At 37.6% G+C, this 23,711-nt stretch overlaps 1 protein-coding gene across 1 annotated transcript in view; it reads right to left on the reverse strand.

Moving 5' to 3' along the window:
• The window catches only part of LOC121329838 (low-density lipoprotein receptor-related protein 5-like), a 61,291-nt gene that overhangs the window by 22,589 nt on the left and 14,991 nt on the right, over positions 1 to 23,711 (reverse strand). The window contains exons 3-7 of the mRNA XM_041275728.1: positions 16,645 to 16,842; positions 15,691 to 15,887; positions 13,756 to 13,887; positions 10,026 to 10,422; positions 9,656 to 9,827 (exon numbers count right to left, since the gene is read on the reverse strand). Coding sequence (XP_041131662.1) covers positions 9,656 to 9,827; positions 10,026 to 10,422; positions 13,756 to 13,887; positions 15,691 to 15,887; positions 16,645 to 16,842 — 1,096 coding nt within the window. The remainder of the gene's footprint in view (positions 1 to 9,655; positions 9,828 to 10,025; positions 10,423 to 13,755; positions 13,888 to 15,690; positions 15,888 to 16,644; positions 16,843 to 23,711) is intronic.

The raw sequence follows: 23,711 nt of genomic DNA on the forward strand, positions 1-23,711 counted from the left end.
TCAACAGCAGCGGTGGCGACTCTGGACCGCAACACTGTTATAAAAATGAGAAACTTCGGCACAATCACGTTAATAAGCCACCAAACAAAACCAGAATAGAAATGTGCAGTGCATTTCGCCTTATTGTCCGTGATCAGCTGTAGACAAGCTCTCAGCAGTCAGGAAATTAAACAGGATTGCTGTACAAACTCAAGCAAGGCTACTCTGCACAGTACATTTGTTGCGGTCACTGGATGTTGATGATCATGTGTCAGTCAATATGGTTTGTTTTTACTTTTAATTGAAAATCTTGTAAAAGCCACTGGGACACATCAGTTATGGGTTTGTCTGTGCTTCCTCTGTCAAAGTCCACATCCAAAACTGCTTACCTTTTGTCTATAAAAAGATCTAAACTACATAATCAAATAATGACATATAATATACATGTCACTGATACAAATTACCAGGTTTAAATGTTTTTAAAAAGGTGTAAGTTTTGGCCAAGTGTTCTTCAATGTAAAATCAGTCTAATGGATATTATTACATTCTTGACCTCTTTAATGAATACCTCAGATTAGGATTCCTATATGATTCTGTGTACACTAGAACAGGCTACTTAGCTCACAGCACAATGCATCCTGATAGGTGTAGTCCTGCTGTGAAAGTGTCCTAGTGTACATGGAGTCGCATGGTAACCTCAGATACCTTAGTGTTTAAAGTCATGGATACAATGTTTAATCTGACATTGTTCAGTAGGTCAAGTCGAATATACCTACAGTAGAGTAATGTGTGTGGAACACTAGTAGGCAGGTATAAAAGGATGATAGTCAATCCTCATGCATTCAATGGATAGCAAAGTTGAAGCCAATGTTGGTTGTGCCATCACAATTCTAAATACACACGTTTTCATCAGCTACAGCACCAGTCTAATTTCATTAGCATAATATGGCCATTACCACTAACGAGTCTTAAGTTCCAGAACATTATATCCATTATGACCTGCACAGCACGTTACCGCTCAATCCTTGGGCACACACAGTGGAAAAAGTTGCTCACAAAACACAACTTTCCACAGAGTATTTAAAAAAATAAAGTGTGCCAGCCGTTGTTCTCCAGTCCATTTGCTATTCCAGCTGCATCAAAGACTTTCCTTCAATATAAAAACCGAATCTGGCTTGGAGCAAACGATGTGGACCAGGTAATTTATGACTTGTCTGGTTCTACTGGAACCTGGGGGAATATGTTTATCAACTTTATCCCAAATCCTTTAAAAATAATATATGCGGTCAGTCTGTACTGCATGGTTGTAGTCCAATAACAATAAAGATTCTTTAGAACATTCAAATCGCCAGCTAGGTTGACCAGTCTTCTAATCCTACCAGCCCAACGAAAAACTGGCTCCCTTCCACAATCCAAGAGCTATGCTGGACTCTCCAACAGGATATACACTGCCAAACAGACATCAACAGTCAATTCACTGCCCACCAGGGACAATCACAGCCAATGGCAGCCATCACATAATCACCACGGCCTAAACACGACACAGAATCTTTTTTTAGCTCAGTGTATTTTTGCACTGCACAGCAGCTATAATAATAAAAAAAACAGTACTACTATTGTTTAGCTGCCTTGACACAAATATAACATTATGACACAACAATAACATCTGGCAAAAAGTAGGGGAATCCTTGCATTGCTTACGAGTGTCGAGCTATGATCTTGAGACCAGAGACCAATAAAAAAAGTAAGCGTACTAACTTGCAGATTTGTGATTGGAAGGCTAGTACTGTACCAAATCAAAAAGGTAAAAACCATGTGATTTTTGCTTATGGCAGGTAGGAGAGTGGATTTCTGTGTGATCAACAGTTTAGAAACTGCTAGTAAAAATACACCATACAGCAAGCCTCTGCGTGGTAGGCAGTAAAAGTTTACAGGAGGTGACAACAGTATTCAGAAGACCAGGTGTTCAATAAGTAATGGTTTGAGGTTGGGCTGGCTCAAGTCCTGTCACATGGAAGGAGCATGGTCACAACAAGCATAGATAACCATCATGGCTTCAACCCTTAAACGCAATCTCCCTCCTGGAAAAACCCTGGAACATGACATTGTAGTTCCCAGGGAGCATTCTCAATCTCGACCAGAGGGACTGAAATAACACTAAAGCATTCCAAACAGGGTTGGGGTCAATTTCGGATTTTCAATTCCACTTTAAAACCAATTCCCCGTTAATCAATTACAACACTTCATTGATCAAAATTGCAATTGGCAATATTCTGTTAAAAGCTCAAAGCTAAGAGCTCACGGTGGCAACAAATTACTTTAGTTGAAGTCATACTTAGGCAATTAATCAATTAAAAAAGGAGCAGTTGAACAATCCTAACAATTATTAATGTCTTTAAAGTATCAATCCCTTGAAGGAATTGGAATTGGGAATTGATTTTAAAAAGGAATTGAAAACAGGAATTGACCCCAACTCTGATTCCAAATAATAAAATGCCGTGGAGAGGTAAAGGCAAGATCAGCCTAAATTCCTACGGAGAGAGCAGTTTCAAGATCTTCCAATCTCTACTTTCTAACCGTTCTGTGAAATCTGAATCTGAATGTATTCTCCCCGTAATGAAACCACTATACCGTATCCTGCAGGTGTTGTCTTAGTTAAGCCCGTTGAATCTTTTTCAACACGTGTTGCCGAGTGTAATATGTTTTTTGCATAATGTAGGGGCTTTTCATTGCCTGCAGCAAGACAAGAACAATCGCTAGTGCCAACTTTACTCTCCAAATCTCTTCCAGCAATTAACTATTAAACCCTTAGGAGTATCAACATCTCCATCTCTAATGTAACCACACTGGCAGGGCGTTCTTCAAATGGATCTCTCTTGTATTTGTTAATAGAAAAGTGCACTCATTAAACAGGAAATATTTACCATTCTTCAGAAGTCTCCAGACATAGTTAATCTGCGTGGTTTAAAGATTTTTTTTTTTTTTTTATCGGCTACCTTAGGCTCAGGCATCTTTACCCAGGGCATGCCGGCTATCTGCCACTGCCTTAGATCTCCAACTAACTTCCAACAGATTCATGTGACCAACAGGCTAAAGAGAGGTACAAGTTTACACTCAATTCAACACCTTTAGTAAAATGTTCTAAGTAAGAAATAATGATCATTGTCTATATTACAAAAAAAAAAAAAAAAAAGTAGCCTTGGAAAGTAACCTACAGTTCAGGAGATGAAAAAAGCTACACAGTCACATTTAGTGACCCCCTGTATCCATTGCACAAAATAGAAGATGAAGAACATATGCCAAACTGTATTGGATTTGGACTTTAAAAATAGTGGAAAAAGGGTAATGGAAAATAAACAAGAGCACGTGTTTTGCATAGTACTTGCACCCATTATAAAATACAATTTCAGAATCAACTGAGCCTTTAAAACATGTTCTGAGTGTTCAATCAATTTAGGGCTGCTCATTTTCCATAATTATGGAATCACAGAATTGGGTATTCGAACAGAATTAAGTGTTTCGGGAATGGAATTTTGCAGTGTTGTGTTTCTCGCAACTCCAGGTTTTTTTTTTGCACTATGCCCAGCCAAGTTGAGTTAATTCCTCACGCGATTTTACTCACCTGTTTCTGCTGAAACTCTGTCGCTGCGACTGCACCAACGAAGAAAAAAAAAAATGCAATGTTTCAGCAAAAGACAGAGATGAAACATTTTCTGATTATCTACAGGAGGATGGTGGGATACTATTCTGCAAATTTTGCTGTCATTCGATTGATCATGTATGAGTCAATACCACTGAAAGATTGTATTGCCAGTCGTAAACACGTAGAGAACAAGAAAGCAAAAAAGACAGCAACAAAAAATGGCAAAGCACTGCATTCTTCTATGCCGAGAAACTTCGACTCAAGCCACTACGATCAAGGTGAGGCTTTCCGAAAACAAGCTAAATTAATTGTGGATTTCATTATTGTTTAGTTTATTTCTTTCCACTACCTGCATTTAATAAAGCTGCAATTAGCCATGTTAAACTAGGACTGTTTCTTAATGAAATTATATTACCTGTGGATGAAGAATCGAGCTTTCCTGTTATACATTCCTTAAAAGGAAATGGATTGCTTTACTGGGCATGTTAAGTAAGTGAGCCGCTCACAGCAGATCAGTGAAAGAGCCCACTTAACGGCACGCTCAGTTCCGCTCCTTCTGAACAGCACAGAACTCTGCAGAGCAGATTTCATCAGTGATCAGAGTGAACTGAAACATCCTTGCTCTGAGCCACAGTTGGTTAAAGGATTTAGTAACTACACTATGCACCATTGGTTTCATAAAGACATCCTGTCTGGAGACACACCTCTTGTTACATTTTGCAAACAACAAGGCAGAATTAGAAAAACAATCAATTGGGAGGATTCATTATGTGCTTACATTAAAATGGGGCGCTATTTAAAATAACAAATCAGGTGATACACAACAGAGAACCCGTCTAGCGATGAGTCAGTCAACACCTCTTTATCAAAGTGTTATATCCTGGTTATTGTTATGCCAGTAAAACAACAAACTTCATTTGAAGAGTACTGTAAATACGGTAACTCTAACATGACATTGCTAGACTGTTACTAAACACTTTCATTTTTCTTTTTATTTGTATTGTAATGCCAGCATTCAAACCAGCTTAATTTGTAGACTAAACAGTGTTACTGGAAGACTGTAAATAAGATTCCTCACAACTGTGCTGAACATTTGGTTTTCTGAACTGTTGTACTAGAATTCTTAGGTTTTCTTGCTTATTTTAATGCCAGCAATGAGCCAAGTGATGTTTATAAACATTACAATATCTAAGGGTTTTTAGGTGCTTTACTTACTATTGAAAATCTTGGCTTTAATTAAAAAAAAAAAAAAATTGTGGTAATATTTATTAATGTACTTATTTTATATATAGATATATATATATATATATATATATATATATATATATATATATATATATATATATATATATATGTATATATATTTATTTATAATGTTCAAATGCCATGTTTATCAAAAATTGATTTAAAAAAAAAAAAAAAAAAATTGGTCATTTGCTAGAATTTGCTATTCCCCAGAATGGAAAAATCAGTAGCCCTATTTTACTTGCCTAAATAAAATTTAAAAAATCATAAAAAAAAGAACCACCTGCCAGTTAATAGAGAGAAATCTACATTACTGTATAACAAATGGGGTTTTCAACATTGCAAACACCACAACGGTTTGTTTGGTAACATCAGGTGATTTTCACAATCAGGAGAATCTGATCCCCTGAAAAACAAATCTCACAAATCCTGTTCTGTTAAAGAAGACCAGAAAACCAGAATGCCAATAACTTAGCCTTCTTTCAGAAGTACAGAACCAGACATGAAAGAGAGCAGACTCTTGGAAGTGATTCAAAACCAAGCTTTCAGTGGCGATGTAAAGAAGGAGCCAAGGCCGCTGAACCACAATCAGCATTTCAAACTCGGGGGGGGAGAAAAAAAAAAAAAAAGAAGAATGAAAGAAAAGGAAACAAGAATTTTTGATAGCACCCTGCAAATGGTCTTTTGCTTCCATATTGCCTAAAAAGAGAAAAATGCAAAAAGAAAGTTAAAAGAATGGCAGTATACTGCAGTTAAAAGGGAGAAAGGGGGGAGGGGGAGATGTATTTCCTAAAGTAATTCAGTTCTCCACAAGGAAAACTGTTCCTTTCAGAAATCTCCTGTCACTAGTGCAGGGAGCGCGCCACAGAAAAGAAATCTGAGAATAGAACCGTGCTGCTCCCTGCCTTCTATTTACACCCATTCAGCCAGTGAATAGGCACATTCCAAATGCCAGAAGGCATATTCAAAACCTTTCATTCCATAGACCTGAAGTTTGTTTCATCTCAAAGTCTGGCACCATAAAAAAAAGCTAGCAAGCAGTATTTTTTCTTCTTTTACAAACAATTTATTGATTTATTTATTCAAACTTAAGAAACCTGAAAGAAAAGCCTCATTATGCAAAAAAAGCCTTAAAAAAATGCAATGAGAAATTACTGATGGCTTTAAAATGTCAGCGTTATCGCACATTAGCACTTCAACCGGTTTCTTCCACATGAAGTGGGTTTTCAGAAGAAAGGAGAATGTCCCATTAGGTGACTTTGAAGAGTTCTTCTGAAAAGCAGTACACAGAAAAATGCTTGTCAAATGCTTTTTTGGAGCTAAGAGCCACTCCTGCCAATGAAGTGTGCATCTGGCTGTGGGGTTCTCCTCAGAACTAACCAGGCCCCCATTATGACTTCATTGTTGTATTAAAGAAGAGGTCAGCCCTAGTTTAGAAAAAGACTGCTTCCTTTCCCACAGAACCCCATTGGTCAATCACAGCTCTGAAAGAAGGGCCTCCTATTCCGTGCCTCTGACTGAGTCTCACTGGGTCTTAAAAAAGGCCCATAGAAAAACACTACAGCATTTTTGTATGCAATTATATACATTCTCAACCCCCCAAAAGAGAGAAAAAAAGGCAAACATTCACTTTAACAGCAGAAGAAATCCTTGCTGATACACTTACAAGGATGCACGTTCAAAGAACCTTTAAAGAAAAGGGTCTTCAGGGTTCCCAGTGCATAATCAAATTGCTCCGGCTGTTCAATCTTCAGAAGGATTTGTAACCCTAGCTTTATCGAGTCTAGCGAGATAACACTGTTACCTGATACATTCGTAGCTAAACTATCTAAATGCTTAACTTGCATTGAAAAAACAATGGGATAAGTGCAATATTAAAGTTTCCAGCCTTTTTCTGCATCAATTACATATTTCTAGTAATAAAACCTTACGGAAAACAAACAAAACTGCTTGTATGAAGTCGTATCTGGACAATTAAGAGTTGGTCAGGACTGAATGCCACAAAATTATTAGAAAAAAGAAAGATTAGAAACCCTGCACGTGGAAGTGACTGGCCTCTACTTTGGTCTCTGCTGGAAACCCATAATCCTCTTTGATCTAGCTTTATTCATGGGGTAAAAAAACAAAACAAAACAAACAAAAAAAAAAAACACACCTTTCCAATTCCATAATAAAAATCAGATATTTTTAATGCTTTTTTCTTGTAATGTGTTACAGTTAACTCCATCCACACGCAATTTTCTTTTCCTTTAAAAAAGGTATCCCCCCCTCGCTCCACAGTTCCAAATAAGTAAGTGTTTTCAAAAGCTGGGAACAATGTTGCCAGGGGGTGCCAAAACTGCAGGGAAAGCCCTACAGACCGCTGTCACGCAAGGTTTGACAAGCCCTGCCAAATGGTTTCTTCAGCGTGTAAACTCTTAGAAGAGTGACTGGGCCCTTTGTGCTTCAGCTGAACGGTGCAGATGGGAAGGTCTCCATGAGGAAAAACGAACTGCTGCTCTCACCACATGAAACTTCATACACCCTTCGCAAACACACAAGCAATCAGCATAGCATTACATACCAGCTAAAGCTGGGCTTTTTACATTCAGAATGGGATTTCCCCACACGTATATCCTTGACAGCTAGACGAACATATTTATAAAGCACATGTGTGTGTATGCATGCGAGTGTGTGTGTGTGTGTGTGTGTGTGTGTGTGTGTGTGCGCGCATGTGTTATTAGTATTATCTTTCTGGCCTCCGTTTTGTTGGTGTACAAACCTATTAAGATAGGTTTTGATATTTCAAGCTAAAGTATTACTCAATCATTTCTCACAAAAACAAGATTCAGGATCATGCATGTATTAGCTATAATGCATTGCCTTGCAAAACAGTATTTGTTTTGAAGATGTTGTTGAAATTTGGATTAATTTGTTATTTTTACAAAATTTGTATTTATTTAATATTAGTATTAGCAGTACAGCTTGTATCTTAGGAGGAGCAATCTTCCAAAACAGTGTACAGCTACTGGATGAATTCCATACCAACAAAAAATTATATTTTCGGTGTACATGGAAAGGGTTAAACAAAATACAGTTTGTTTAGCATCATTATCTTCTGTTTATAGAACAGTCCTGGCTGAACATGTAACCAAATGCTAATACGTCTGTCAAGGTATTCAAATATTCCCTAACCTGTTTGTACATGCCATCTAATTAACACAAAATATAACCAAAAGGTACAACATGAGCAAATCAGAGAAGAAACTAAGATCTTCATTGAAATTGATGGACTTCGCTGGTTTGATCAGAATACACTGCTTTCTCTTTTATAGTGATCAGAAGACATATGAAGTAACACAGATAAAAAGAGATACTCCCCTTGCAAAGAATATGTTTTAAAAAATACACAACTTATAAAAACAGACATCAAGCATGGAATCATATTCACAGTAAGAATTAAAATGCCCAAGCCTAGTAATGCTTTTAGATTAGGCCTGCAATAATATATCAGCAGGGGCAAAATACTGCATATGGTTTAAATCAGAAGCACTATTGGTATGCTACCCTTTCCCTACATTGCTCAAGTTACTGTGCCAATGGTTTGGAGGATAGAAATGTTTATCCAACTGTATGTAGTGTATTCAAACAAACAACACTGACTGAAACTCTCAATAAATCGACCCACATTTAAACAAACGATGACATGAACAACGTGACAAGATGACTGAGGAGTGGGCTTGGGAGTTCAGAAAAAAATGTAAGTTTCCTGAAACCAATCATTACGTAGTTAAGGAGAACCAAGACCATTAAAACAGTCTTCTGAGTGTTTCAGTAGGAAAGGTGAGAGTGGAAACTCAAACTACACTGTGTAACACAATTTTTGTTCCTGGGTAGTAAGTGTTATTTCCTAATTGCTTATGCCTCAAAAGTATAGAAAATGGCTATTATTCCCCACAAACTTTGCTTTTGTGACCAGGACAGTGATATTTCAAAATATCACTATTTCCAATGGGAAAATGGGCAAATGTGTGTTTTTTCGTTCACATAAAGTCAGAAAAAAACAACATATGAATCCAAATTAACATGTATTTGTATTAAAGTAATACAAAAATGACTACAAAAGATTTAGAAGTGAGTAGTTTTTCGAGATTTACAATTATACTGTAAATACTGACTTTATGTGAACGAAAAGACACACATTTGCCCGTTTTCCCATTGGAAATAGTGATATTTTGAAATATCACTGTCCTGGTCACAAAAACAAAGTCTGTGGGGAATAATAGCCATTTTCTATACTTTTGAGGCATAAGCAATTAGGAAATAACACTTACTACCCAGGAACAAAAAAAAAAAAAAAAAAAAAAAAAAAAGTTACACAGTGCTATCATTAAAAAAAAAAAAAAAAAAAAAAAAGAATTCAGAATTCACTGCCAATGATTACTATTTTTGATTGATTTAAAAAAAAAAAAAAAAAAAAAAAAAAAAAAATCCAGAATTGCGTTATCCATAAAATAGCTTATTAATTCTGTCAACAGTTTCCCAAAACACACATTACATAAATCAAACATTCCCTAAACTCTGGAACCACTTGGACAATATCCAGCTCCAACCGGTTTACAGGCCAGTGGAAATGTATCACAGGGCCACAGTATGGCTTCCTTCCACATACTCAAGGTGATGTCATTCAATCCAAAACAAAGTGCACATGACTATTCTGAATGAAGACAGCAAGCCACGACAACCTCCAACAATGCAATCCCAGCAGAGGAGAACATATGCCTGGCACTACACTTCAGTACTACATACCTCGATTTTGTCTGTTTTGGCATCTCCCCAGTACAGCTTTCCCTCTGCATAGTCTATTGCTAACCCATTTGGCCAACCCAAAGAGTTATTCAGAAGGACAAGGCGGTCACTGCCGTCCAAGCTGGCACGCTCGATCTTTGGTTTTTCACCCCAGTCGGTCCAATACATGTATCTACGCATAAAAACAAAACAAAAGACAAATACCTAAATAAAGTCATTTACAAAAACTTAAAAAAAACAATGTTTATAACTATAAGTATTCCAGCTTTAGAATAAGCTAGCACTGAATAAGGAGAATGCTGTACATTATTCTCTGCGTTTAGTAGAGAATAACCTTGAAGCAGGGGGGAGCAGCTTGCACTACACATACCCACAGATAGGATCCAGTACGATGGCTCTTGGCTCGTCTAAATTTTCCGATATGAGGATTCTCCTGGATGTGCCATTTAGCCTCGTCACCTCGATGCGATCGGTCCCGGTGTCGGTCCAGTAAAGGTTTCGGGCTACCCAGTCCACTGCTATCCCATCAGGGTGGTTCACTTCAGTGGTGAGCAGCGTCTCGGCCCCAGTGCCGTCAATGAGCGATCTGCGGATCGCTTTGACCTCGTCGTCGGTCCAGTACACATAACCCTCCACTGGATCATAGTCAATTGCGATGGCATGCCGAATGTCATCAACCTGCAGCACAATGTCTGTGAAGTCAGGCAAATCAAGAGAGACACGTCGCAAGTCTGTTCTTCTAGCTAGTAATAATACTTCTTCAGCGCCTAAAAAAAAAAAAAAAGGGGAGAGAAATCTGGCTTAGATCTTGCATATGAAATTGGTTTTGCAGTCACAAAAAAAACACCACACAAGTTCACCACAATTGGAAATGCCCATCTGCTCTCACTGAACTGAACTGCTCTCACCCCCCCCCCACCACCCCAAAAAAAGGGTGCACCCTTCAGGACAGGCTTGAGGCATGTTGAGAAACTCAGCATATTCTTCTTTATTTGACAGATTTTTTTGTAGCGATCAAGCTTTTCAGCTTTAATCTGAAGCTCAAGTTGGCAGTATTTGTGCATGGTATGTGTTATGGTATGAGAGGCATGTGTTAGGTCACTACTGTTTAATAAGAATACATTTAAAAGACAGGGTAATAGTAAAGTGAAGAACATAAACAAAGTCTAAACTGAGTAAAAAAATAAACATTATGGTTAAAAACACTTAAAAAAAAGTTTGTTTTCTAAAATGGTAACTAGAACTTTACAAAATCCCACTACATAAACAAATCAAGCAGAAAACGTTAATCCACTAATTACACAGCAATACATTGAACGATGTGGTCATTTCTTTCAAACAAGAACGCCTTAACAAACTGAAGAGTGGTCCATGCAGAATTACCATATTTACATTTTTCTATTTAAACCAAAGCGTATAGAGGCAATTAAATCACAGCCTGGTTTTGAAATTCTCGCTTTATCCATTCATGCTTCAGTGCTAAAAACCACAGTTGGATTCTGTTTATATAATGAACTCCAAATCATAAGTGACAGAGGAGAAGCAGACCGTCTCAACAAGGTTTTTTTTTTTCTTCTTTTAAAACCTTCCTTTTGGACCACTTCACATTTGACAAGTGACAGAAGTCTATAATAGGGCAACAAATGTTCCAATGTATCCACCCAACCCAAACAAATGAAGAGTGCTACCATTGCAAAGCCTAATCCTTGCCAGGACTTCATGCTATTCCTTTCCCATCTGTCTGCCTGCTAATCAGCTTGATACAATGAGACATTGTTTTAAATTCAGTTTGACTGTCAACGCAGTTGGTTAGCCTCTTAATCCTTGCAAACCATTTTCAATACTTAAATTTTGTTCTGTGCAGCTTTTGTCTGTTTCATTTCATCAGGAAAACATCTGCATGCTGAACAAGATTTGTTCAGTGTTGCCTTTTTTTGTTTTTTTTACCCTCAAAAACATGATGTTTTCCAAGAACAAAGTGATGATACTGAGCGCGACCAAACGTTCATTTAAAAATTTGAAATGTACAGTTCAAGTAAGAGGTTATTGTTCAGGATACTGTGTGGTGTAATGAATTTAAGCAGTTGAGAATTCTAATGTAACACTGGAAGAAACCCAAGTCAAGTAGACAAACACAATACAGCCTTCTTCAGTGTACTGAATGTTTGCTGTATTTTACAGTGACTAACTGATTTTGACCACAAAAAACATATAAAACACAACCCATTTCAGAGAAAGACAACGTACCACAGTATATGGGTTTAAAAAAAAAAAAAAAAAAAAAAAGACTGAAGATTTATTTCTGCTTAAACATTTGAGTGGGCTGTGTCCTGAAGAAATGGCTGAGGCCAGACTTGAAGATAATTGGTTTGCCCTAAAGCAAACGGATGACCTGGGAAAAGATCAGTCCCCTTTCCTCCCCCTCAATGACCCAACATTGAACAACTGGAACACATCTACCGGATGCACATACCCCGTTCATCAGGAACGCTCTGTGTGCTTTAAATAAACCAGCAGAATGTGCCATTATTTTCACAAGTGGTTTTGTGTACTGGGATCCAGGAAAGTTTGCATTTACTAGCACTTTGTGAACAGTTTCATTGCCTCACAGGCTCCAAACACACTCCCCATCGATCATAAATATACAAAAATCTGGGAGCCTGAGCATTTCTCAGGGCAGCAAGCTAGCTGATTTATACTGGTTTGCGTGCCAAGGCTGCCCCTGTTCTGTATTTAACAGCGTTGTTGTGTTGGTTTTATTCCAATCTTAAAATGACCCGTATAGAAAAGTCAGGCATGAGTTCGGAGTTGGCCAACACTTTCAGCTAAAAAGGAGATATTTATGTCCTGACACCACTCACTATGGGACAGACAATAGCTGAATTGTACGTCTTGAAGCTGAAACTTATTTTGCATGGAACACATGTAGTACCTTTTTAAAACTTTAAAAGCTGTGTCAACCACAAGATAATTTATTATTAGCTTAACAAAGCAGCCTTGACTTCACACCAAAAATAAAGAAACTTGTGTTCCGTGAAAGAAAACTCTTTATAATATAAGATCCAGACAAATTCTGTAAAACTTAGTCTCACTGGAAAGTATGTCTGGCTGCTTTTTAAATGTTGTAGTTTTGGTCAAATCCTAAACACAAACTGTGGGACTGTTTACTAACTTTGATTATTAAGATGAACCAAACTCTGAAGTAATCCAAGATTTAATATAAACAAGTATTTCACAGCAGCCTGTGAAAGATTAAAAAATTGCAAACATGGCATTTGGATACAATTACATGTGAGTTTTGTAGGAAAGTCATATGCCATTATTTGACTTGCTTGTAAACATCTATAAACAAGACCTCTGCTAAAATGAGTTTATTTGAGAAACATCAGGAAAATTAACTATAAAAAAAGAGACACCTCTCTGTACAGAAGTGACTTAAACACTACAGTCAGACTGTTTCATTCATGGATACCCAAGAAAGACTTTGTGCTATTGTTTTGTCATTATGGATGTACTATAATATTCACCAACATGGAAAATGTGGTGCTAGTTGGACTAATAAACTATGACTGCTAGTCAATTAAAATTATGGCTGCATACATTTCCAAACAGCAACTGTAAAAACTGTAATGCTTTTGGGAATTTGTGGATAACATCAAAACTAGCCATGCACTGAGTCTTGGGCAACTGCATTCAACTAAGCACATTATTTAAATGCTCAGGGGCCAGGAGTCTGATTTTACATAAATGGTTCATCCCTTACAACTGCAAGAACAACTCCTATTGGTAAACCTACAGACTCAGTACGATAAGTTCAGAGCATATATACCAAGGTCCTGTTTGTTCAAACAACATCTATTTAAACAAGAGGAGGTTTAAAACCCAGGGCTGTGTGCAGGGCTGGTGCAAGTTTCAAACTCTGAACAGAATGCCTTTTTTTTTATGGTGTACTAAAATAAACTAGCTAGATGCAGCAGTATCCTTATTATATTTTTTCCTATACCAGCAAATGTTTGTAAGGCACCCTCTAGCATCAGCTATAATCTTGGACACATATCACAAGCCTTCTTATCTGCAACTTAAAGACTCCAAGAAATTACCTGGTTTGCAGGTCCTGCCATCTTCTTGAAGCTGGACACCAGTAGGACAAGCACAGCTGTAAAAAGGCTCTCTTGGGGACAGGAGGCACAAGTGGGTGCAGCCTCCGTTGTTTTCATCACAGGGGGTTCGAACTACAGGGGGAAAAAATACATATTATAAAAATCACCACACGCAAGGCTTTATTTTTTCTCTCTCATTTTTTCTCTCATTAATTGATTTATTATGCTTGTCATTTTCAGCTTTGAGCTTTTGTTTTGATCTCCAGACACAGCAGATTTAAGAGAGAACCAAAAAAAAAAAAAAAAAGCTTAGCTATAGAAAAATCAGTCCAAGAATATGGAAGGTATTTGTGCAGACGCCAATAGGTAATATTATTTCCTCATGTAACAAATTTTCATTCCAACTAAACCAAAAAACACTGCCAACCAAAGTAGGGCAGAAAGGAGGCCTTTGGTAGGACCAGGCCTGTTTACCTGACAGACTGTTAGGTTCTTTGCACTTGGTGCACTGGAATAACCATCTCACCCATTGTGTTTACCTTCATGAAACCTTCGTTTTAAAGGCAAACCACCTTGAAGACAGCTGAGCTAAAGCAAGGTGATCGATCTTGTGTTTAAATCAAGAAGAGCATGCTAAGGAATTGCAGCCATCTTATGAACTGGGCCTAGTGGCATTGTCCCATGGTGATAAACACACAAGCCATTCCGATATTTACTTGCTGCTAACAGGGTCAGCTTGTCATTGCCTCAGAGTTCACTCAGAAAGCTCCACTCCATACCCCCCTATTTTCCTAATACTATAAGGAAAGGTGATTCTTTTATAAAACTTTTCATAATACATTAAAAAAATAAATAAATAAATCAGCCCCCACACCTTTTCTCTATTGTATGGCGGCATTCAAATCAAATCTGGTGCCCCCCGGTTCATGGTTATCGGTTGCATCTGGTATTCAAACATTTAAAAAAAGATAACAATACTGCTGACTTGTTGCTGCTGATAGAGTAAAGGACACTGGGAAGGGCTGGCCCTGAAAAGATTATCCAGCCTCTGTTGTAAACAAATCTGATCTGTATCCTTAAAACTTGGGTCTGATTTTCAAAGCTTAGGAACTTACGTTGAGTAAATCTCCATTACTGCAGCTGTAAAACTAATTAAAAAAAAAAAAAAAATACAACATTTACTTCAAACGATAAAAACAGAGCATTATTTAATGGTTGAAAGACAAATGTATTTATTTGGTTTAATTCAAAGGTTTAGAAAGTAGTAAGACCTGGAACTGAAGTTTGCCCAACCCTGCAGTAGACCCTACCCCACAAACAAACACCACACAACGAAGCTGTTGAAAGCCTTCAGTCTCTCCTGGATTAGTGATATTTGAGACCTGCTATGCTTAATGAGAAAACAAGCAAACCTAAGCAGACTAGAAGTGCATCACTCACTGGTAATGACAGCCCAGATAATCATTTCATTTGTCCTCGACTGTCAAATGGAAAATAGCTTAAACTCTTTTCCATTTCATAGAACACACCAGGGATCTTTATACCTCTACCATAGTCTACCACACTTACTGTGTGTGATACAGATATTCACTACTAGTCCTCCCATAGCAGTACAGTTAAGCTACAGGGTGAATCCAGAGTATGAGTAGAAAAAAATCTTCTTACACTATATGCATTCTCTAGTTAGACATTATATGACTCCGGTCTTCCCTATTTTAATGTCCTGTTAAGTGTCGCTTACAGTTCAACCCGAAATCGGGCATTCAGTGACAGGTTGCTGTGTTGTGCCGTCAGTAGATGCCGTTGTGACACCCCTGTATATAAAAAGTGAATTGTGTCCTGCATGACACAGATTACATGGAATCATAAGGAGTCAATGGCAATGATTCTCTTATGAACACTGTATAATTAACCTTAAGAAACCTGTCAACTTACTGTCGGGCTGTCTCTCCTGGCCCAGGACCTGGATGTCCATCGGAGAATAAATGCTATTGAGAATTTCCTTCTTCTTCTCCCCTGTTTTCTTGTCACAGGCGTGTATCGAGCGGGTCTGCCAGTCTGTCCAGTACAGAGTTTCCCCGGATAGCGTCAGTGCGAACGGGTGCGTCAACGTGCCTTCAACAACAGTTTGCCTGTTCAAACGAACATTGGGGTCTATGTTAATAATACAGATACAGACACAAAGTGCTTTGACACAACGCGCTTGGTGTGATAACGACAAGTCAGGAAGGAGGGACATTGCCCAGCTGCGCTAGGAAAGGTAATTTTTTTTTGTTTTTTTTGGAATGGGAAGGTGTGACGTCAACATGAATTGGGTAACCAGTTACACTTTTTTCAGCGTTTACTGGCTATACAACGATTTCATTTTTTTTTTTTTTTTTTTTGTATTGGGGGGTGTTTTATCACTTATCGGCTAAAACCGAAAATCAGAAGACCTAAATATAAACCAAATATTTAATTTAAACACCCATTAAAAGATTTATGCTTACATGAACGGTTAGATACCAACATCTACAGTGCATCATTTCTACTACTTGTTCACAAGGCCAAAAGTCAGACCATTGTCTCTGGTGGCAATTATGTTTTCACCCTTTTTCAATTACTACATTTTGGAGCCAAAATACTAAATGCAACACAATTCTCCATCAATGTGTTCTAACTGTTATTTATATGTTCGTCACAAACTCCTCCTTTTGCCATTTACTATGCTTGGCTTTAGGATTCAATAAATCTCAAGTGAGAAATCTGAAGGAAGGTGCTCAGAAGGAGTATGTGCTCCGTTATCAAAATGTACGCCAACTCTGACAGCCAGCAGACAGCGTTAAAACACAGGCAAGGTCAGGTCACTGCTAATCAGAGCTGGAGAAGCACAGGGAAGGGATGACGTACCGAAAGGTGCCATCCAGGTTTGCTCTGTGGATAAAACTCAGCTTTGCGTCTGCCCAGTAAAGTTTCTGTTCATCCAGGTCTATCGTCAGACCATTGGGCCAGTAAATGTCAGAGTCCACAATGATTTTCCTGGTGCTGCCGTCCATCCCAGCTCTCTCAATGCGGGGCTCCTCCCCCCAGTCTGTCCAGTATATGTACCTGAAAGAGAGAAAAGAGACACTCCAATTCCAAGAACTTATGTCTTCAACCTGTGTTGCACTGCAGTCACGCTCAATAAATACATATCTAATTCCACGCTCAAGGAGTTCGATTGCTACATTCTTTCATAGTTCTATAAGGCAAAAGTTACTTCTTCCTGCACAAACTCAGACACACAGAAATAAAACAAATGCATAAACATAGTAGGCACATCAGCCATTTATACTTTTAGGCCCACTGGGCAGTCCTACCTGCCATCCATTACATTCCTCATAAAGCTTGCTTGAGGATTTCTCTTTGGAAATGCAATCAGCAAAATGGAATAACAGACATGTCATAATCAATGCATTGAGAACACTTTTTAAAAAGCAAGATGCAAATAAATTAATTAATTTAAAAGGTGTAGAGAAGCATCTTCCAAATACTTTAGGCTTTAAGAAAACATTTACAAATTATCAATTGTTAAAAAGCATGCAGACATCTTCTCCCACCTCCCTCCCCCATTGTATTTCGAAATTGACAGTTCTCACAACAAAAACAACTGATAGAGCTTTAGTCTAGCAACTTGCAAGGAAAACAACTGGGCAAGAGGGCGATTAGTTTATCACTGAATTATTTATTAATGCTCTTAAAATAAGTGCCATGGTGATCTCGATGTATTTTGTAAACGCTATTAACCAGTATCAATATTTGAGCCTGGCACAAAACCAAAAAGAGACCAGCTAGACATTCTTTTAGATGAAGAATACTAAACAGAATGCAGAAATCTTAGCTGCCTTCGGGACGGAAGCTGTTTTGATTATCTTGTTAGCTAGACTAAACACACACAGACAAATCAGAAGCTGTACAGTTAAAGCAAGGCTTATCTCAGCACTGTTTGCAAGGGCTTGCCTCACATCAAAACATTTGGTTTCCACTTACTATTTTCACCTCCCAAAATGTAAAGATGAATTACTTTTGAGAGCAATTTATGAAACTTGAGGGCAGAAACAATACGCACTATAACTATCTATGTAATAATTCAGGGTAATACAGGATACAATATATTGACTTGTAGGATTGTACAGATGTTTTAGTATGCTCCATTATATTAGAGCTTGAAAGGGCACACTAAGATTCCGTTTCATGGCAAACTCTTAAGAAATAAAGCAGACACATCATGAGGCAAGGTTGTGCCACTGTAAAATCACTGTGTTGCATTTAAGGCAACAATCCATTGGTCAGCTGACTGTAAAATGGGTAGATACAAAGAGATTGAAAGGGCCAATAATGGGTTGCTAACTTGAGAGCATGTAATTCCCAGATTTCCCAAAATAGCATCCTAGAAGTCAATAACAAGCCAATGGATGATGAGGGAAGAGGATGGCTGCAGCAGATTGTGACATCAGAACGAATCTATAAGCATAATTGGTGTAAAGTGTACAGGTCCTTTTCTGACGCAAATGCGCACAGAATTTTTCAGACTAGAACATTGGTAATAGTATCAAAACCAACAATAATTGAACTGCTCCTTCTTGTAACCACATCATTCTTGATAGTTTTATACTGTCAACTGTTTTCTCCCTCTCACAAAATCTGCCAAGGTCTTTGCAAGTCAGAACGTGTTACAACCCATGGCTGGCCCCAGGAATTAGTATTGAAAAACCACACAACAGAAGCAGTTTTAGTATGCTTAAAAATAGTGATGGTTTCTATTACCTAGCCAAGCAGAAAATGAAAACAGATTCAATGAGAGTATCTGCAACAAAATTCCTATCAAGCAGCTCATGGTTCGGGAAACACAAAGGAACAGGCCGATCTTATTGACTGATGCACTTGCTCAACCTGCCACAGATGTTCACAGTGCAAGCAGACAGATGAAGCATGGACGCAGGGGTTTTTCTTTTTTTCTTAAACAAAGCCCTAATAGTCACCAATTCAAAAATGCATAGATTTTAAATGAATGTCTTCATTCACAATCACTTAACAGGAAACGCTGGCTGTCGACCGACAGCCACCAGCACATTGCCATTTTACACTATAGCACCACAATGGAATTTCAATCTTTTGGGTTATTTATTGACAAAAAGATATCTTTAAAATGTAAAATGTGTTTTTATAAATCAATACATTACTTATTTGACAGCAGGGAAGCCTCAACAATTAACATTTTAATACTCTCTATTTTAAATATTGTCCCACAAAATGAAAGCTAGAAAAAAAAAGCCAATATCAACAAAATGTAATTTTAGCCTTGAAAAGACAATAAGGTCTAGGTTTTGTTTTGATATAACAAAAATTACTCTGGGACTCCACAATAAGACCTTGATTCTCTCTTTACTGGTGTGATGTATTGTCAAGTTCACCTTGGAAACCCAAGAGTAAGCCATATAAAATCACTCCAAACACTAACTCCAAAACTTCTTGTTTTTTTTAAGGCTGCTTCATTCTTAACCAGTATGGTCGTACAGACTCACTGTATGCACCCTTATGTTTTTAAGTGAATTATAGAGAAAGGCTTAAAATGGCAAAAAAATGCCTTTATTTATTTGAACATTGTAAGGCTGATCACCACCCCAATTTTCTAAGCAAAAAGACATACTCTGAACAAAGCAACCAAAGACTATGAACAGGGTAAAGACCCAAGCACAACACATGACTAATAAATAAAAAATAATCTGTACACAAAAAAATTATTCTTGTGTACTACAGTATTTCATTGTAGGTTGGCAGCTACACTTTCTTTGCCTCTCATAAGGAGAACAGATTTAATTTGTTATCTGATCTATACCACAGCTTGAATACATTAATAACCTTCTGCAAGTAGGGGCCTAAACAAACAATCTTGTCAACAAGGAATCATATCTGAATCCCAGAAGGCTAAACTAAAAGCCATCGCCAATGTGGTGAGGCAATTAAAAAGCCAAACAGAATGTTATGTTACATATTACAAGTGTGGAATACAAATCTAGTAAAGCAAGGCAACAGTGTACACCCCCCACAATGCTGGTGTCCAATTCGGGTCATTTCACCACAAAAAATACATTATTGCACTTGAGAAGGTACAGAATAAATAATGCTGATCCCAGGTGTAAATAGTACTCTGAATTAAATCGCTTAAGCCAAGCAAAAATAACAGGATGAGGGGATTTAACTGAAGTTCATAAAATCCTAAGAATTGTATAGATATAATTAACCCAAGTCATTTAAATTTAGCACACAGAGTAGGAGTAGAAGACATAATGGAAGCAGAGTAAAATTTAGAACAGAAGGTACAAAGCGCTTTTTTTTTTCCTCCCCCCACAGAGGATTACACATGCACAGAAGAGTCTACCAAGTAAAGCAGTAGATCTAAAACTGTCCAATTACATCGAGGCGTACACTGTGTCAAGAAAAGATGAGCCTTGATGTTTCTCATTCCCAAACTTTCCTTATGTTCTTATGGAAGATGGGAGTAAAGAGACACCAAGGAATGTTGAACACTACAGCTTCAACACAAACCATGGAATTTGCTCTCCTCCGCAGTGTGTGTGGAATTCCAAGAGAATATGCCTGATCAAGGTGGCCATGCCTCCAGATCACAGCAAGGCAATCTCAAGATCAAGTATTGCTCGGGGTAACATCACTCAGTGCCAGACTTCCTCATCACCAGCAATTTGAATACATCAAACACAGCCGTTTCATAGAAATTGTTGCTGCATTACTATTCAGCTATTTCCAGCCTCACGCTTCCAAACCTGGGTCCTCAAACAAGCCAAGCCTTGAACTCGAGCCAGTTTGTAAATTTATAAGCGCGCTACACTTGCAAGCTGACCGCCGTGGGTGTAACCATCTGAATTCCTTCGAGGACTTCTGCTACAGCACAGGCAGACTGAAAATACTTTCAGTAATTCCAATCCATTCTCCAGAGGAGAAGTTCTCTTTGTTAGTTACCAAGCATGTTAGTAAAGTACAAATTAGTGGTGGAAAAAGTAGATCCCCATTACCTACAGTCACTACAGGTGCATGATATTCAGACTTGTGAATTCAGATTAAGGTAAAGGAATCATCGTGCATAATTGTGTGATAGTTCCGTAATGTTCACTTGTACATTTACCCACTGCAACACCTCTCATTGCTTATATTCTCAAAACGCACAAGATTTCTTGCTCCGACCCATATACAATATACAGCAGTTCAACTGTACTGTAATGCAGTGCTTCTCACAGCAACATTTCATTCAGTAAATTTTTATTTTTAAATTTTAATTTACATCAAGTTAAAGGGTACATAAGGACATGTATTCCCATGTGTTGCTACAGCTGTTTATGTAAGGTGTGTGTATTGGGTTTCACATTTTGAACACTTAAAACTTTTAAATTGCATTTTCTGCCTCAAGATGGCTTCACATTTACCTGCATGGACCTCTCAGAACTACATTTCCCATCATCCTCCTGCTCACATATGAACTGAGGTGGATTTAGCAGTAGACAGGAGGATGATGGGAAATGTAGTTCTGAGAGGTCCATGCAGGTACATGTGAAGCCATCTTGAGGCAGGGAATTCAATTTAAAAGTTTTTAAAAAGCGGTCAAAATGTAAAAAAAAAAAAATAAATAAATAATTAAACTATACACACACCTTACGTAAACAGTGGAACAACACATGGGAACGTGTAACAATAAAATAAAAAGGTCCTTATGTACCCATTGACAGCATTCAAAATATCTCATGAATAACTCTGAAATATGCAAGTCTGCTCCTGTTCGTACTTCTCCCATTAGCCACACCTAGTTAATTGTTAATGCTTAGTTTCTGATCAAGTACTAATCAGCACCTTAAAGCCTGGGAGGTCTCAGCCACAGGAGGGGTATTGAGTGGTGTTGAAAAAAACTTAAAACATATAGCAGATCTTCCTGGGACAGGCAACAGAAAATCTCATACTGTTAATATGCAAATGAAAGCCTACGATATAATTCATCTAACAGTATCAACTCTTCAAATCTCTTTTAAAAATAGCTGAATACATGATTTCAATTCCACTATTACTGGTCAGTACACAGGTTTTGGTGACTCGACAAAAAAAAAAAAAAAGACATTTCATGCTATTTGCTGAGTTACTACAAATCATAAATCACTATTTTAAAGTAGGTTTTTGATGGGCATGAAAAGCATTGGGGACAATCTATGGGACTGCAAGACACTGGTGGAGCACAGAACAAGGCATCTCCAACTGCAGGTCTATAATATTCATCGAAAGCCTTATCATTTGCAGTTATATATATATATATATATATATATATATATATATATATATATATATATATATATATATATATATATATATATATATATATATATGCAGTGTACAAAACTGAAGGCATATGAAAGAAAAGGTTTTTTAAAAATGTACACAAAGTTTAATAACCTTATTGTCAGGATGTTTACAGCTAAGACAGAGAAATGATCCAATAGGCTATCTGATTTATTGGTGTTCAAAATCTTAGAAGCTTTTAAAACTGGGAAATATATAAGTGGGTTCATATGAAAGGATCAGCCTTTTCTTTGTGTAACAAATGCCTTGTACTGCCAGCATAAACCAACCTATATCTCATTACAACAGCTGGTAATATTTAAAAAATAACCTGTTTTTTTTTTCTTTTGTTTTTCACTGCTTCGTGGAGATCAATGCGGAGATGCCAAAGAGAACTTGTGTGCTAACACCTGCAAATCAGAGCACTACACAGTTTCAGCTTTCATCCCTGTGGCAGCCACGTATCTCAGACAAAACCTCAATCACACAGCGGGAAAGGCAGCTCATGTTAAAGGATTGTCACACATCACCCAAAGCTGTTATCTGACTTCCTATGTAGTCAGAGGAGCATGGCTCAGAGACATGAAAGTGCTTTTATTATCCTATACCTTTTGTTGATAGGTGGGAGCTACACATGATCCTAAAAATCTGACACTGAATTATGGCCATTTTAACACTTCCAAATGAAGAATGTTTTCTGTCCATGAGACAAATGTTTTAACCTTTTTTTCTAAAATCACAATTTACTCCACACAGTGTAAAATGTGCCCAACAAAGCCAGTTCCAAGTAAATTGTTTAACATTTAGGAAATTAAACTTAGAACAAAAGGTAGGAAGCGCAGGATTTGTTGTTATATGCCACCATGAGAAAGATTTCTATGATATACCACAATGAATGTGGATGAGACTACATGTAAAGAGTTATTATAAATGTTAAATAAATTAATTCTTACACAGGACACATTCTACTGTATTAACCATGGGTGTCCAATCATGGCCCTAGCGGTTATTCCACTCCAGGTTTCACAGGTAAAATGAGATAATGAACTACTTCAGGGTCTGGATGGAGGTTTAATTGGTTCAATTACACAATTTACAATTTCGTTCCGCCCGAGCTCTCAATTACTCAATTGGTCTAATGATTTGATTAATTGGACAAATGTAACACTTCTCCATGTTTCATAGGTGTTGTACCTTGAATCAAGTGTATTTTTTTTTAACTGTAAAAGACCTTGAAAAATATGAAATATGTCCAATTGAACAAATAATTAAATCAGTTATGTTGATTGAGAGTTTAAGTTGGAATGAAAACCAGAAGACCCCACGGCCCTCGAGGATTGGATTTTGACACCCCTGTTGCAGAATCTGTTGTCCATGACCATATTGCACGGAGAATACGAGCCAAACCTTTCTGCATTAGCGTGGATCCTTTCATTTTAACAAAGGCAGATCATAAAACACCTCATTAAAACGTCAGCCACACAGACGTCAATTTGTTTCCAAAATCTGAAATGTTCTTAAAAGCCTTGGTATGCATTTAAACACTTCTTTGGAAGATTAGAAGAATTGGGTTCTTCGAACAAGATGGTAAAGAAACA

This window comes from Polyodon spathula, chromosome 17 (assembly GCF_017654505.1).
Source record: "Polyodon spathula isolate WHYD16114869_AA chromosome 17, ASM1765450v1, whole genome shotgun sequence".
NCBI classification, from domain to species: Eukaryota; Metazoa; Chordata; class Actinopteri; order Acipenseriformes; family Polyodontidae; genus Polyodon; species Polyodon spathula.